This window comes from Thermobia domestica, chromosome 12 (assembly GCF_964235325.1).
Source record: "Thermobia domestica chromosome 12, izTheDome1.hap1.1, whole genome shotgun sequence".
NCBI classification, from domain to species: Eukaryota; Metazoa; Arthropoda; class Insecta; order Zygentoma; family Lepismatidae; genus Thermobia; species Thermobia domestica.
In genome coordinates this window covers 27,474,804-27,489,224 of record NC_137465.1, presented here as the reverse complement: position 1 = coordinate 27,489,224, position 14,421 = coordinate 27,474,804, and the positions used below count along the sequence as shown (strand labels likewise).

The 14,421-nt window shown below is 35.7% G+C and overlaps 1 protein-coding gene across 1 annotated transcript in view; it reads right to left on the bottom strand.

The window, feature by feature from the left end:
* Positions 1-575: 575 nt before the first annotated feature.
* The window catches only part of LOC145666377 (uncharacterized), a 195,773-nt gene continuing 181,927 nt past the window's right edge, over positions 576-14,421 (bottom strand). The window contains exon 3 of the mRNA XM_081733559.1: positions 576-3,907. Coding sequence (XP_081589685.1) covers positions 3,804-3,907 — 104 coding nt within the window. The 3' untranslated portion in view covers positions 576-3,803. The remainder of the gene's footprint in view (positions 3,908-14,421) is intronic.

Sequence of the window (14,421 nt, the reverse complement as noted above, 5' to 3'; positions counted from 1 at the left end):
TAATTTTACGAGGAATAACTAAGTGGTCCCATTATTTTGTTGTTATGTACAATTATAATATATATTGATTGTCAAATTATTTTAAGATGGGCAAATATTGTAAGAATTATAACTTTTGTAGATTCCTTTCTGTATCTAAACATAATTTGTCTCCAGCCATCGGAGAAACACCCTTCAGTCATCACTCACCACACATGAACATCCGACTGAAAAAGATGTACGTAACAATGCGAACAAAATTGAAATTTTAGTAATTGGTCCCGGTTTTTAAAATACTTTCATAAGTAGCCTATATTTCTTAATTTTAAAGCTAATGCTTTTACAATCTATAAATACGCTATATTGTTCAAGAACTTGTAAAAGTTCAGAAAAGGAAAATAGAAAGAGCAAATGCCCAAATTTGAAGTACAAAGAGTATACGAGGTAAGACCATGATGAAAAAATAGAGAAACCTTTCCTGCTTTGAGATTATAGAAAATTTGTGATTTGGGTCCCGGTAATCTTGAGCATTTAAATTTACACAAGAAAAACTTACATAGTAACTACTAAACACATATGTTCACTATTTAAAAAAAAAAACTATGTCTTAAGTAGTTATTAGAAGTTAGAAAAGTTCACATTTTAGAATCGTAGAAAGTTTGAGAAACATTCTAAATTTCACTGTACACGGAAAGATTTTCTACTTCGTTTGCAATTACCCTTTTCCCAAGGTATAACCCACTTGGAAAATTATTATTATTTAAGTTGATATTTCATTGTCAAATTCCAATAATAAAAACAAATATATTATAGCATTCAAGCATTTTTTCTCTCTCTGAATCTGTTATCAAATATCTGAATTTTCAGAACAACTTTACCAAACGATTAAGGCAAGATCACTCTTACGATCTACGTAGTACATTTTATGTAATTTAACAAAACCTTGAAAGCAATGAGCTATGACTAAGGTCTTCAGTATGTTTCCATGTCAATCACATTAGCCATAGTCTCAATATTAGATCAGATATCACTGAATCACTCATACATGTTATCTCAATGTTGTTCAACTTCGTAAGTTAAGATATTAGATTTTGTAAACATCTTAAACATTCATGATGAACTTTTAATTAGTATATAGAACTAATAAACATTTGAAATGAACAATTTACCCCATTTTGTGTTTGATCCATCAATTTCAATACATGCACAATGTACCCAGAAGATTCTTAGTGTTTTGAAGTTGGACGTGTATTATAATAACTGCATGTTCTGAATCGTTTTACCACTGCATTTTTACTACTATAAATATTTTTACAAATTGTACAAAAGTCACCTAACTTAGACAGAAAGTGAAATTGTAATATTTCAAGTTACATATTAGATTTTTTACACATGTTTACAACCAGTATGTAGCTTTCATTAAAAAGGTCAAAGTTTGGTAATTTCCCCAGTTTCCATTTTTTTAAATTATTCTCAGATATTGATCTTTTCAGTATCCTAACACTATATTTTTAAGATTTTCAGGGACTTCACAAATTAAAAAAATATATAAATATAATCCTAAGAATATTTTAATTGACAATGTTAAGAGCTGTGCATTAAAGCAATCAAATAAACATGAAATAATGGTAGTTATTTGCTCTCCTATTTGAATATTACAGGTTGGGAATTTTATAAACCGAAAGGTGTGTATGAAGTAAGCAAATTTATAGTTCTTCTAAGAATATTCTTTATATCCTCAAATTGGTATCGTTTCTACTCACTAAAATATCATTTTGAAATATTAAAAGTACGGTCTGCTGTACACTATAGGGCAGATCCCAGGCAATGTCTTACGATTTTTCCTAGAGTCGAAATCAACTTTTATGGCATTAGATCACATGCCATTTCCTCTGTTCTGAACGATTCTATGAGATTTCTCTTGTCACGCTCTATTTCGGAAAGAAAATTAGCAAGATTTCGATTTAAGCGACATCACGTGAGAGAAAGTGAAAACAAATTTGTTTTCTCCCCGCCAGCCGTATGTGGGTGAAAGAGCAAAAATACTCGACAAAACGAAGAGTAGTGAAGGGACTGATGATGTGTTTTGCTAATTTATCTTCTGATTGATGTGCTTTTTATTTAGAGGTGTGTAATTTAAGAATATAGCGCCTGGTATCAATATCACTAGGATATTCACTATAGTTACATGTATGGCACGAAAGGGTAGGATTTCCTACGAGATATGTCGTAACATTTTTTGCTCAGATAATCTTAAAATATTTCCTAGGAGTTATCTCATAGTGTATAGCCGGCCTAAGTTAACATAGTAAAGTCAATTTTATCAATGGAGTTTGTTCCTCCAATATGCCAAACAGCTTTAAGTTGGGTGACAAGGAGAAAACACGTGTAAATTATCCCGCCTTGGCCCATAATTCATCAATCGTTAAAAATCTCCATCTGAGAGACTGTTATATAAAAGATTTTTTAAAATAATCTGTTGTATAAGATGTAAGTATTGAGCATTTAACCACTTTTTTGATCTGTCTTTCGCTTATACCATAACATTATTAAATCAGATATACAAGCTTCGTCAGCGCTGTGCATCATCCAACATAGATACTTATGTTGATTCAGAGCCATTTTATTAATCTGATGGCATTTTAAAAATTTTACTTTGAGCTTTGGTACTTTACTAAATTTGTACCCATCAAGAGAACTGTAGGCTAATGAATAAATAGAAAGTGAAACCACACTGATAATAATAGATACAGAAAAAAACGAATAAAATGATCCAGTAACATTATCAGAAACAATTATTGTAAAACAAATAAACCAGATGGAGTGTTTCAATTAGAATGCATTATTCAGTTTTGAAGCCACATTAACTGGTACAGACATACGTAATTTTTAGTATTACGAGATAAAACAGAACCTATAATTCAGGAAATGTGGTTAATATAAAGTGTAAGTCGCTGGAATAAATAGGTACAGTATGTCGAAATATAAGATAAGAAATGTGATCCTTGATTCTAAAATGTATCCAATTTATTGACACTGTAATTGGAATTCATCATCATGGAACGTTCCCAAAACTATGTGAGATCGCTACCAGTAAACGAAATTTAGCTTCACTTTTCATTTACACAACTCCATCTAGTTTTAAGTTTTAAAAATACAATTAATATTTATATACAAAACATAAAAGGAACGATTGCCGTAACTAAGAAGCCTGTGTTAATTATTAACAGAACTTGAAAACATTCTGTTTCGGTCTGTCCATGAAATTAGCAATATATATTCAACAATATATATATTATATTATATTGCAAATAATTAATTGATATCCCTTGACTTCTCTTCTCAAAAGTTAAACGAGTTTGTAATTTATTATGTCACATAAATAATTCCGTCTTTTCCCTCTTGGTATTTTTCACTATAATAAAACATTGTTTGATTCTCGAAATATACGAAAATACACCAGTTATGATATATAAGTGTACATCGTTACAAACACAATCAACAAAAAAGGAATTACGAAATACAAGGGATACAGTGCGAACTCTCCTATTCTTGACGGATGAGTATTTTCTTTTCTTCTTTTTTTATCAATGAAACAGTTAACAAAAATCTTTTTAACTTCCGTTTCTGTTTTTATTTTCATAAAACCCAACATAAAAATGTTGGTGTGTCAAAAGTTCAGTAAGGTGGAGAGTGAATAGGGGGGAAGGTCAGAGGGTGGAAACTATTAGGGACGGCGTCGGAATACGACGACAGGCATTTTTTCTTTTTAACGATGACAGCAGCGAGCGACGACAATTTTAACTTCTTCTCTGCAAGGACGCCTAGGACCCTTTGACGTTCGAATTGCAAAAACACAATGATGCAAAGATACGTGACAAGAAGCCTCTAGCCCTGGAATGCCATGGCCCTCTTTTCCTAGACGAACCTGCAAGAGAAAAAAGATTTTTTTAAAAAAATCAAATATCGTGAAGTTAATGACCTTAATTAGCACAAGAATAATTAGAACATTAGTCTTACACAAATGTACATACAAAAAAAAAAAAAAAAAAAAAACTATGCCTTTCCACTTAACGCTAATAAGAATAACGCCTTAGTTCTACTAAGACTTTACCGATCATTAATATGAATGAGGCTCCGATTTTTTTTTCCTTTCTCCTCCTGCAAGGCTTATGTTCGAAGAAAGCGATTAAGGAGCCAGTAAAAACAGTTAACTGCTTGAACTTATAATTAGATGGGAGCAAGGTCTTATTATTAAGACTCTCCTTCCTCCTCTTTCCTCCACTTCTACGCTCGCCTATTAAGATTTCACATATTTGAAAGAAGTTCCGACAAAGACTTCTAAAGGGAAAAGGAAGTAGGTATATTATGGTTGCAGAACCAGATTTCATACTATAAAGTTGAAAAATATTTAACAACAGGTAGTATATTTATTTATTTTTTAAACATACTGCTATTATGCTATATGCTTCAGAGGTAGAAAACACAACCCTCTTTGCATTCAACCCCAACCTTATTTCACCTTATTGTCAGAGGCGGACTGGGAGTACAAGGGCCCACCCAGAGAATGATGCTTAAGGGCCTTGATGAATACCGAGTTGGTCTGGAATGCTACAGTTTTGGCGTCACAAATATGTAGCTATTCGCGTACTGTACGTTCTAACCGTTAGCAATGGTTCGCGAACCGAGCAGAATTGTACTGAAACTAAACTAGAATACTCCGAATAGTGTTTACTAAGCTATAATGTAGTTCATTTTTTTTAACGCTTTGCAATTCTACCTTTAAAAAAAAATAAGTTCAGGTTACAACAATGAGCGCGGATCTTTTTATCTTCTCGGAGTTTTAGATGGTAGTGAAAGCAATCGGTGTTGCAACTTAATAAAATAAAAGTGTGATTTTATAATTGTAAAATTTATTTTCTAAGGATTGGAAAGGGTGAGATTATGTTTTATTGCTAATCGTTGTGAAATGAAGTGTTAGACGAGCTCCAAGTTAGGACAATGATTAATTGTAATATCTTACCGAGACCTATTTGCTTTGGGGGCCTCTTCGTATTAAACACTCATGATCCTTGTAATCCATACATTTCCATAGGATGAATTATTCCACATAACGCGCGCATAACTACAATTCAAATTTTATTATTTTTATTGTTACTATCAGTAGCGTAACTCAGATTCCGCCAACCCGCCGAAATATTTGCAAATGAGCCCCCGTCAATATTCGTGCTTTGTTGTTAGGTATACCAAATTAGAAACCCTATCTTGCTATTGTCCTTCCTTTTTATCGACTCGAAGTTTTTTTTTTTTTTTTTTTTTAACTATGATGTATCAGCAATTGAGACCCGAGAGTTCGCAGAACCGTTTGTTAAACCAAGACAAACACACACACGCATGACCTAACCAAGAGTGAAAGGAAGAAGCCAAACAAATTAGGGAAACATCCCTGTACTTTTCCCGCTCGCTTGTGTTGTCAAAACAAACAACTTTCAATTGTTTCAATTCAATGGGCAGACAGAAATTTGAATATGAATTCCGGGATGCTGGGATCTGTGAGTGTAATAAATGTGATACGTATCTAAGGGGTCGTCAAGATATTACGTAACGCGGCAAAGAGGGAGAGGGGGTTCGGCCTTGCGTTACGAAGTATGACACGAGGGAGGAGGGGGTTAACGTCTTCGTTACGTAACGTGTTTATTTCTGTAATCTTTATTTTTATTCTCAATATGCAATCTTTTAAACAAATAATTTTATTTAATTCTTTTCATTTTTATAAATAAATACATTGTTTTGGAAAAATGAGAACATACAGGCTGTATAAACTGAATCATGCAGAAGGGATTTGAAGACGCTACTAGACACCAGCATGACTGGTGACGAACCCTGCGTGTATCACAATACAATAAAGCTCTGCTTTGTGCCTATTGCGCAATGCATTTACGGTACACGCTTTTCTGGAGTTAGTTGTCAGCGATCGTAACTACCGCTTGAAAATGTCCTCGCGTTCCCACTCGTATCGCTATTTCTGAGAATAGATTTAAAACTTTTGATTTGAATCATTACACATCCAAGGGGTTTCGCTTGTGAAACAGAAGGAATATTTTCCGCGACAGAATGATCGAGCAAAATAAGATATTAAAAACCAAATTCGTCGGGTATTCATCTCATACTGAATTTTTTAATCTTTAGATGTGAATTTTCCAAGAGAAATTGAGTTTATTCGTACTCTGGCACTGATTTAGGACAAGAAGAATTTGAAAAGGGGTAAACTGAAGTCTAAAGAAGATGGCCGAAAGCAGGTTCACAAATGAGATGTCCCTGTTCCGTCACGTGTGCAACCATGTCGAATCTACGGGGAAGAGAACTTCTTTGCATCGTCGACACTGAGAAACTTCCAAGCATCCTGGATTCTAGAAAAAAAATGTCAATTCTCTAGATCCTGTTTCACCTGCATCTTCCTGCAGCACATCCTCCTTGCCAAACATCGGTGACCTAAGAGGTTGAGTGCGATCCCCTTGGGAAAACGACAGTACGGAATTTCGAAGAATTAAGACTGGTTAATTAAACAACCTTATGGGGTTAAAATATTATTACAGTACTACCATTTTCTAACACTTTGATTTGTTAAGGGAAAACACTACAAATATATTCAAAATACAAGCGTTTTGTAATGAAAAGTTGTGCCAGTAATTCTTTTTATTGTGATAACCCCCAAAATAAGTAAAATTGGTGAAAAAACAATCAAAAAGCGTAACGTAACAAAGGGGGAGAGGTTCAGTCTTGCATTACGAAGTGTGACGGGAGAGGGAGGGGATAAAATTTATGCACGTTTTTGAATGACTCCAATGTCTTCAGTAGTTCTCGAGATGTGTATCTTCGGAGCAATGCATACACAATAAAGTTGTCTTTTCATCGGGAACGGGTCAAAACTCCCACAGCCAAAACCCCCACACTCAAATGTCAAAACGCCTACACAAATGGTCATAACCCCCACACTGGTAATCGGTCATAACATCCAACGGTCATAACTCCCACACAAATGGACAAAACTCCCACACATAGCAACGGTCACAATCCCCACATAAATGGACAAAAACCCCACACAAATGGACAAAACTCCCACATGCAGAAATTGTCACTATTGCCACACAAATGGACAAAACCCCCACACAATCGGACAAATCTCCCACACTCTGAAATGATTCTGGTTGCATGTCTTGCCCTTCTACTTTTTAATAACATTTTTTATTCCACTTAAACTGATGTTGCAACTATTCTTCTTGCACTGTTTTCTAATGACAGAAACACTAAAGTGGGCGTCATAAAGAGCCGCAACAAAGACGTGCAATCACGATCATTTCAGAGTGTGGGAGTTTTGTCCATTTATGTGGGGATTATAACCGTTGCTATGTGTGGCTGTTTTGTCCATTTGTGTGGGAGTTATGACCGATCGTGTGGGTGTTTTGACATTTCTTGAGTGTGGGGGTTTTTGACCTAGACCCTTTTCATCGATATTTCGATCGATTTCTGTCATGACCAGTACTATCATTCCTCATGACCAGTACTATATATAGAGAGAACCGGTTGTTAAAAGATTAGAATAGCACCACTGAGTACGGTCCTTCTATCCTTCCTTCCTCTCCGCATAAAAGTTTCGAGTATACCTTTTACCAGTACGAAGCCAAATACGAAGTAACACTTCCATCAGTACGAAGCCAAGGAGGGGGAGGTCCGGACCCCCCTTCAAAACCACAAAAGAAAAAATAAGGAAAGATGAAACAAAAAGAAACAAAAAAAAAAGAAGTATCAACTAAAGCCACAACAACGTTTGGTTCCTCTTTCTTATGAGGAGCTTTGTGTAGAAGAAACGGAAGGAAGTTAAAAATGGATAATATTGTAACGGGGTTATTATTATAACAGAGTATTCCGAATTCCACTTAGCTCCATGCTAATCGTATGGACTGCAAATGACGATCGATAAACCGGTTCTATCTGATAGATTCTCAGGTAGAACTTAAATGCCCACAATCACCAATAATATGAGCCTGGCAACACAAATACCAGTTACACTTGTTAAAGAAATTTTCAACTATTCTCTACTGCTTCTTTAAATTGTCATTTGGAAAAGACAGTAGTTGACGGAATAATAAAAAGTTACGTGGAAAGAAAGTTCTGTTAAAATTTGATCCAGCAGAGGAAGGAAAGCAGATATTGTAAAATATTTTACAAGACATTATTGGATATGTACTTTATATAATAGTTGAGATCATAATGAAAGGAAAATTGTTATGTTTAAATGAACAGAGGAAGGAACGTAAATATTGTAAAATCATTTTCAATACTTTTTAAATATTCTTTTACTCGAGATTTCTCCATAGTTTGTTATTAAAATACAGGTGCAGTTTTACTATACGGATCCACAGATTGTAAAATGTACTAAAAAGTTTGAGGAAGTCTTTAATATGCCCATTTTATGTCGAGAACAGAACCCAACGAACCCCTGCGGGGCTTCTAACCCGTTCCTACTCCTACTGCTACCCCAACCCCCACTCCTATTACTACTATTTCTATGGATCCGTATAGTAAAACTGCACGTAAAATACATACTAATATACCCTCATTTTATTGTCCTAACAAGCCAATATATGTTGCGAGTAAGATAGTTTAGAATGATCGAGGCCCTTGTGTGATTAACCACAGTATGTCACAGACCCCCCCCCCCCCACCATTACGAAATCCTGACTACGTGCCTGCTTTCATTAACTGTAAAATTTCCAACTCCTTTCCAGTATATCTTCTATCACATCCCCTGAAACAAGTTTCCTTCTCTTTCTAGTTAACCTCCAACATTGCTCTATTCTCCTTTACTGTTCGAAATACTTTCTCATTGCTTTTCCTTCGACTCATCTTTCTGCATTGCTTTTTCATACATCATTTTGGAAGGCTTTAATCAGTGATGCCATTCAAATAATTGAATTGAGTTGATTTTGAGTTTAACGTCCCGTTCAGCAGCGAAGCTATATGAGACGTAGACCTACTCATTATCGTGGAATCCGAACCAGATGAGCTCCCACCGGGAATCGAATCCGGGTCTCCCACGCCAAAGGCGCATACGCTAACCACTTAGCCTCGAAGGAGCTTCTTATTCAAATAATATAACAATCGGTTCTATGATAAGTATAGTTGGTTTACTAGCCTATAAACATTACTACGTATTATTATATTATTATTATTATTATTATTATTATTATTATTATTATTATTATTATTATTATTATTATTGTTTATTCCAGTGTAGGGATGGCCTTTTTCGATTAATATTTTTCGATTTTTGGAACTTTCATTTTTCGGTTTTTCGGTTTTTTCGAAAAAGTTTTCGATTTCCGTTTTTCAAATTTTTGTTTTCAGTTTTTCGAAAATATATTTTTCGAAAAAAAAAAAAATGTGGCCGTCCGTATTCCAGCGATACTATCAACAACTGTAACACAGTTTCGTCAGTTTTGTAACATGATAGTGCATGATTAGATATGATTTTTTTTTTGGCCAACTGAAATAGGTATTTCTTCTGTCCAATGACACATAGCAGCGACACATGTGTGAATGAACACAAAAAATATCAAGGGCTCCATTTCGTATCGAATACAGTCAGCGCAACGCAAACTTTGCGTTTTTAATAGGAAGCTAAATTGAATAGTGTTATAGAAACGAACTGCATTTCCAATGATGAGATAATGTAGAAAAATAGTGTCGTGTCTCGACTGTATCATGTATTAATTATCTCCTGGAAAGGTAAGAAAAATATACAGTAAATTTTCAAAAATAGTAGTATAGTGCTGCCAAAATGTCTTGATCCGCGGCAAAAATGAGAACTAAACTCACACTCTCGACACACCGACGCGTTGAGCCAATAAGGGTTCAGCTGTTGCTAAGCGCGAGATCCTTGCAGCAGTGGGAGTGGAATTCCTTCAGCCGATAGCAGCGCTTGCAACGGAAGACTAGGTGTCAAGTCAATGTGGCATATCTTTAGGGTTCTTTCTTCATTACTACTGGATCTAGAGGTGGAGAGAGAATTTTAACAACCAGTTCCTGAGAAGTTTCAACAGCCACTTCGCTCGAACCGGTTGAATGACATCAACAAATTTAGTCCAGTCAGTTACAACTGAATGATCTCACTTCAGTTTGCTTCTCTCTTTCTCGATAAACCACAACCCAGTGATATATAACATTTCAAAGGAAGGTTCAAGTTTCCAAGTTCATATCGTTTTAGAATTTGTGTATCCTTTCTTAATATGATTCTGCATAATATCTTATTTAAAACTTGGAAATACTCTTTTGCGTACACCATTGACCTGACATTGATAAAGGACAGTAGTCCCAGGCAAACGAGAACATGATAGCGTAGTCGAAGAGTTTGCAGACCATGACTACGCGGGCACTGGCAACACTTGCTTGTCAACTCTTCTATCTCATCTTTCTTTATTCTCCTTTAATTATTAAGGGTTGCCTTTGCTCTAATGCAGGGTTTCTCGACCTGGGGGTCGCGAAGATAAGCGGAAGAGAGAAATATAATTACAATTTAACACCGGAAAATATTTTAAAATATTATTCTGAATTTTGTTCTGATAGGCAATTTTTTTATTTTTATACGCACCCTTAAGAACTACAAAAATACGCCTACTAAACATTTTCAACAGGTGCAGAGTTGTTTAAAAATAAATTTAAATGATATAGGTATGATATGAAACTAATAAGAACTGCATAATGAAATACCAGAAAAATACAAATGCAACAAAACCTGCATATTAAAATACAATTAAAATTGAAGGCTAATGAGATACCTAAGCTTGGTGTGATTTCACTAGTAACTCAAAGTGGCGATCTCTCGAAAATTAAAATACTCATAACTTTTTAAACAATCGTCCAAATTTTAAAACCCAAAATCAGAAATTACTTTATGTTTTTATCATATATGACCCAAAGTTAAGGGAATTATGAAGTTTCAAAATTTTCAAACGGTCTCCATTTTGAAACAGTGTGACGGATTGGATTCGATATTTGTAATATGAATGAATTGACCAAATTTGGTTTTAATCCATTCGCTTTTAGGGAAGTTACTGTATCCACTATATACAAGAAATAGATTCTACTATTATAGAAATAGATGGATATCGCGAGATCTCCGCAATAAGTATATTAAACACCCCACACAAGCTTATTACAAACCAGAAATTATAAGGAGGTCGCTGGCAAGAGGATGTGATAAAATGGGGGTCGTGATAGGAATGAGGTTGAGAACCACTGCTCTAATGTTTCTCTTTGCTACTTCTTGGATTGTAAAAACATATCCCTACGTGGTACACTGGCCAGTTAGAAACGTGGGCATTGCGCGTAGCGACTGAAACCGGGCTAGAGCAATCATTTTCATTTCGTATAATACAACATCTGATTAGTAGTTCTCGAAAATCTTTATTCAATGATCCATGTAAAACCCTTTTTTTTTTAAATGGGTATATTCACCATACCTATGGTAAACAATAAAGCCATGGAGACTGCAACGAAGCAGTCGGTGTCAAATATATAAATAGGAGGAGAGAAATGGAACAAGTGTGGAAATGAAATGAAATTTTGAGTTTTACGTCCCACGGTTATGCCGGTTAGCCTAAAGGAGACGGTGATGATGAGTAATGAATGAAATGGTGGAATGAAGAAAGTGGGAGGAAACGGGAGAACCCCGAGAAAACCCACGCACACGGTGTTTGTCCACCACAAAGTTCACTTGGCGAGGGCTGGGATCGAACCCGGGACCTCAAGCACCAGAGGTGAACGCTCTACCACTGAGCCACCACGGCCCCGGAACAAGTGTGGAGTTTTCGATACATGGATAGTTATTAGTAATATGAAGTGTGAAGGTGAAATAAAAGCAAGGATAGAAATGGCGAAATAAGCCTTTAGGAGAGTGAAAATACTATTTTGTAGACCTTGAACAAAGAGTCATAGACCTTGAACAAAGAGAAAATGACTCATAAAATGCTTCATGTGGAATATTGTACTGTATGGGTCAGAAACATGGACAATACGCAAAAATTATGAAAAACGACTGGAAGTTTTTGAAATGTGGGTGTGAAGAAGAATGGAAAGAATTAATTGGGTCGAGCGGAAAACGAATAAGAGGGTGTTAGGAATGATGGAGGAGAAAATAACAATTTTAGACATTAGTAAGAGGAGGAAGAGAAACTGGTTGGGACATTGGCTAGAAGGAACTGAGGGACGTGATACAGGGTATGGTAGGAGGAAAGACAGGGAGGGGGTGAAGGAGATTACAATTAATGGACGATATCAAATCAGAAAAATCATACGTAAAGACGAAAAGGTTAACGGAAGACCATAAAGCATGGGAACTTCTCAGCTGCGGCAAGTGACTTGCCAATAATGGCAGAATAGCCATAATGATGATGATTTTTGCTTCTTTCAGTTCATATTGCAGATTATCACCGCTAATATACAGTGCGTAAATAAGTTTTATAGTTACATATTCTAAACACTACTGCTTTACCTTTTTCAAAAAAAAAAAAAAAAAAAAAAAAAGTTTAAATGCAAACGATGCATGTCTGTTCCCGACTTCTTTTGTAAAATCTTCCCAAGCTATAAAAGCTACATATGCAACCATTGGAAACTTAGATAAAGGAAGTGATACGGGGAATGCATTTCGAAGAGATGTTTACTGGTGAGAGTGAGTGAATTTGCATTTTTTTTTTTCCGAAAACGGCTTGCGGAAATTTTATTAATATCTCAAATATTTCATCAATAACCCTATAATGTGAATTAATTTCTAGAGAATTTACTTTACAAAAAGAAAGAAACACCATATATTTTCTCTGTCTGTCGGGGAGGGATGAAATCTCGAAATCTACTTTATTTTTCATCAATTCTGGCCTGGATGTGGAGGGCAAAAATTAGGAATCAAATTCGTTGCTGGATATGATCTATCCAGTTGATTCCAAGATATGGACAATCAAAAATCGTTTTCCTATGTATATATTCATATAGAAGTAATTATGATTATCATCCTTGCTTGGTAGATTATCCGCAGTGCTTTTGAGATCAGCAGGTTAGTATAATGGTCAGAAGGCAAAATACTAATTGTCCATGGCAGTGTTGGGCAAAATCAATTGAAATCAATTGCAATTGATCAATCAATTGAAAGTAATTGCTCTGAAAATTAATTGCAATTGAATTCAATCATAAAATTGGCAATTAAATTTTCGTCAATTGTTAATTGTTAATTGGTCACCAGGCAATTGAAATTTTTAATTGTTAATTGTCAATCGCAAAGGGTGCGATTGAAACTTTTAATTGTTAATTGCAATTGACAATTGAAACTTGTAATTGTTTATTGTAATTGTTAATTGCAATTGAAATCAGCAATTAAAACTGAAGATAAGATGTGAGTATATTGTGTTGTCCACTTGTTACTGTTTTACATATTTCAAATAAGGTACTTATAAGAAATACTGGATAACTACCATCCCTTAGCCCCCCTGGGAAGAAAGCCGTGAAACTAAGTATTTTTTAAAAAATATATTATGTTTATGGTTCTCTCCCCCTCGAAAGAATTCTATTTGCCCGTCATGCTTACAATAGGAATGGGCACGAGCGAGTTCGAGCGAGTTTTCTTTAAAATTCGACTCGACTCGAAGCAGACATCTTTGAGCTCGACTCGAGAACTCGGCTCGAAAAATTTCCCCCAACTCGACTCGAATTCGGATCGAGTTTCCATCGAGTCGAGCCAAAACGAGCCAATCCGAGCTAAATCCTTTGTGTTGTTCCAAGTACTACTCTCTTCAAGTATCCTAGATAGACAATGTAATTATCAATGATACTACTACTATTACTATAACGAATTATTATTATAACACCGTGTACCTGTATAAACATGGAATATAGGCGGTTTTTATCTGAATACTAAAAATTAGTTGACTGTCGATCTCGGTCGTCAAGAAATCTTCAGGAGGCAAAGACATCGGTCACGAGGTTCTAGGTTTGAGTTCAGGAGGAGCAAGTATTCGGGCGGGCTCGAGCCAAAAATTTTTAAAAGTTACAGAACTCCAGCCAAACATGTTCAAAACTGCTCGACCCGGGTTTAGGGTTGTCAACGACTCAAGCGGCTCGCTCACAGCTTATTCACTTATTGAGCCGAACCGAGAAGTGAGCCGAGCCAACAGCTCATCCAACCGAGCCAGCTCGAGCCGAACCGAACCGAGCTGATTGCGTACCCCAACCGAGCCAGTTCTAGCCATCGGCTCAGTTAAGCTGAATCGAACCCAGCATATGGACTCCTTTCAACGGAGCTGGTTCGAGCCATTGGCTCCAATCGAGCCGAGTCAATGACTCGTCTCTACCGAGCCGGCTCAAGCCATCGGCTCAATTGAGCCCAGTCGATGG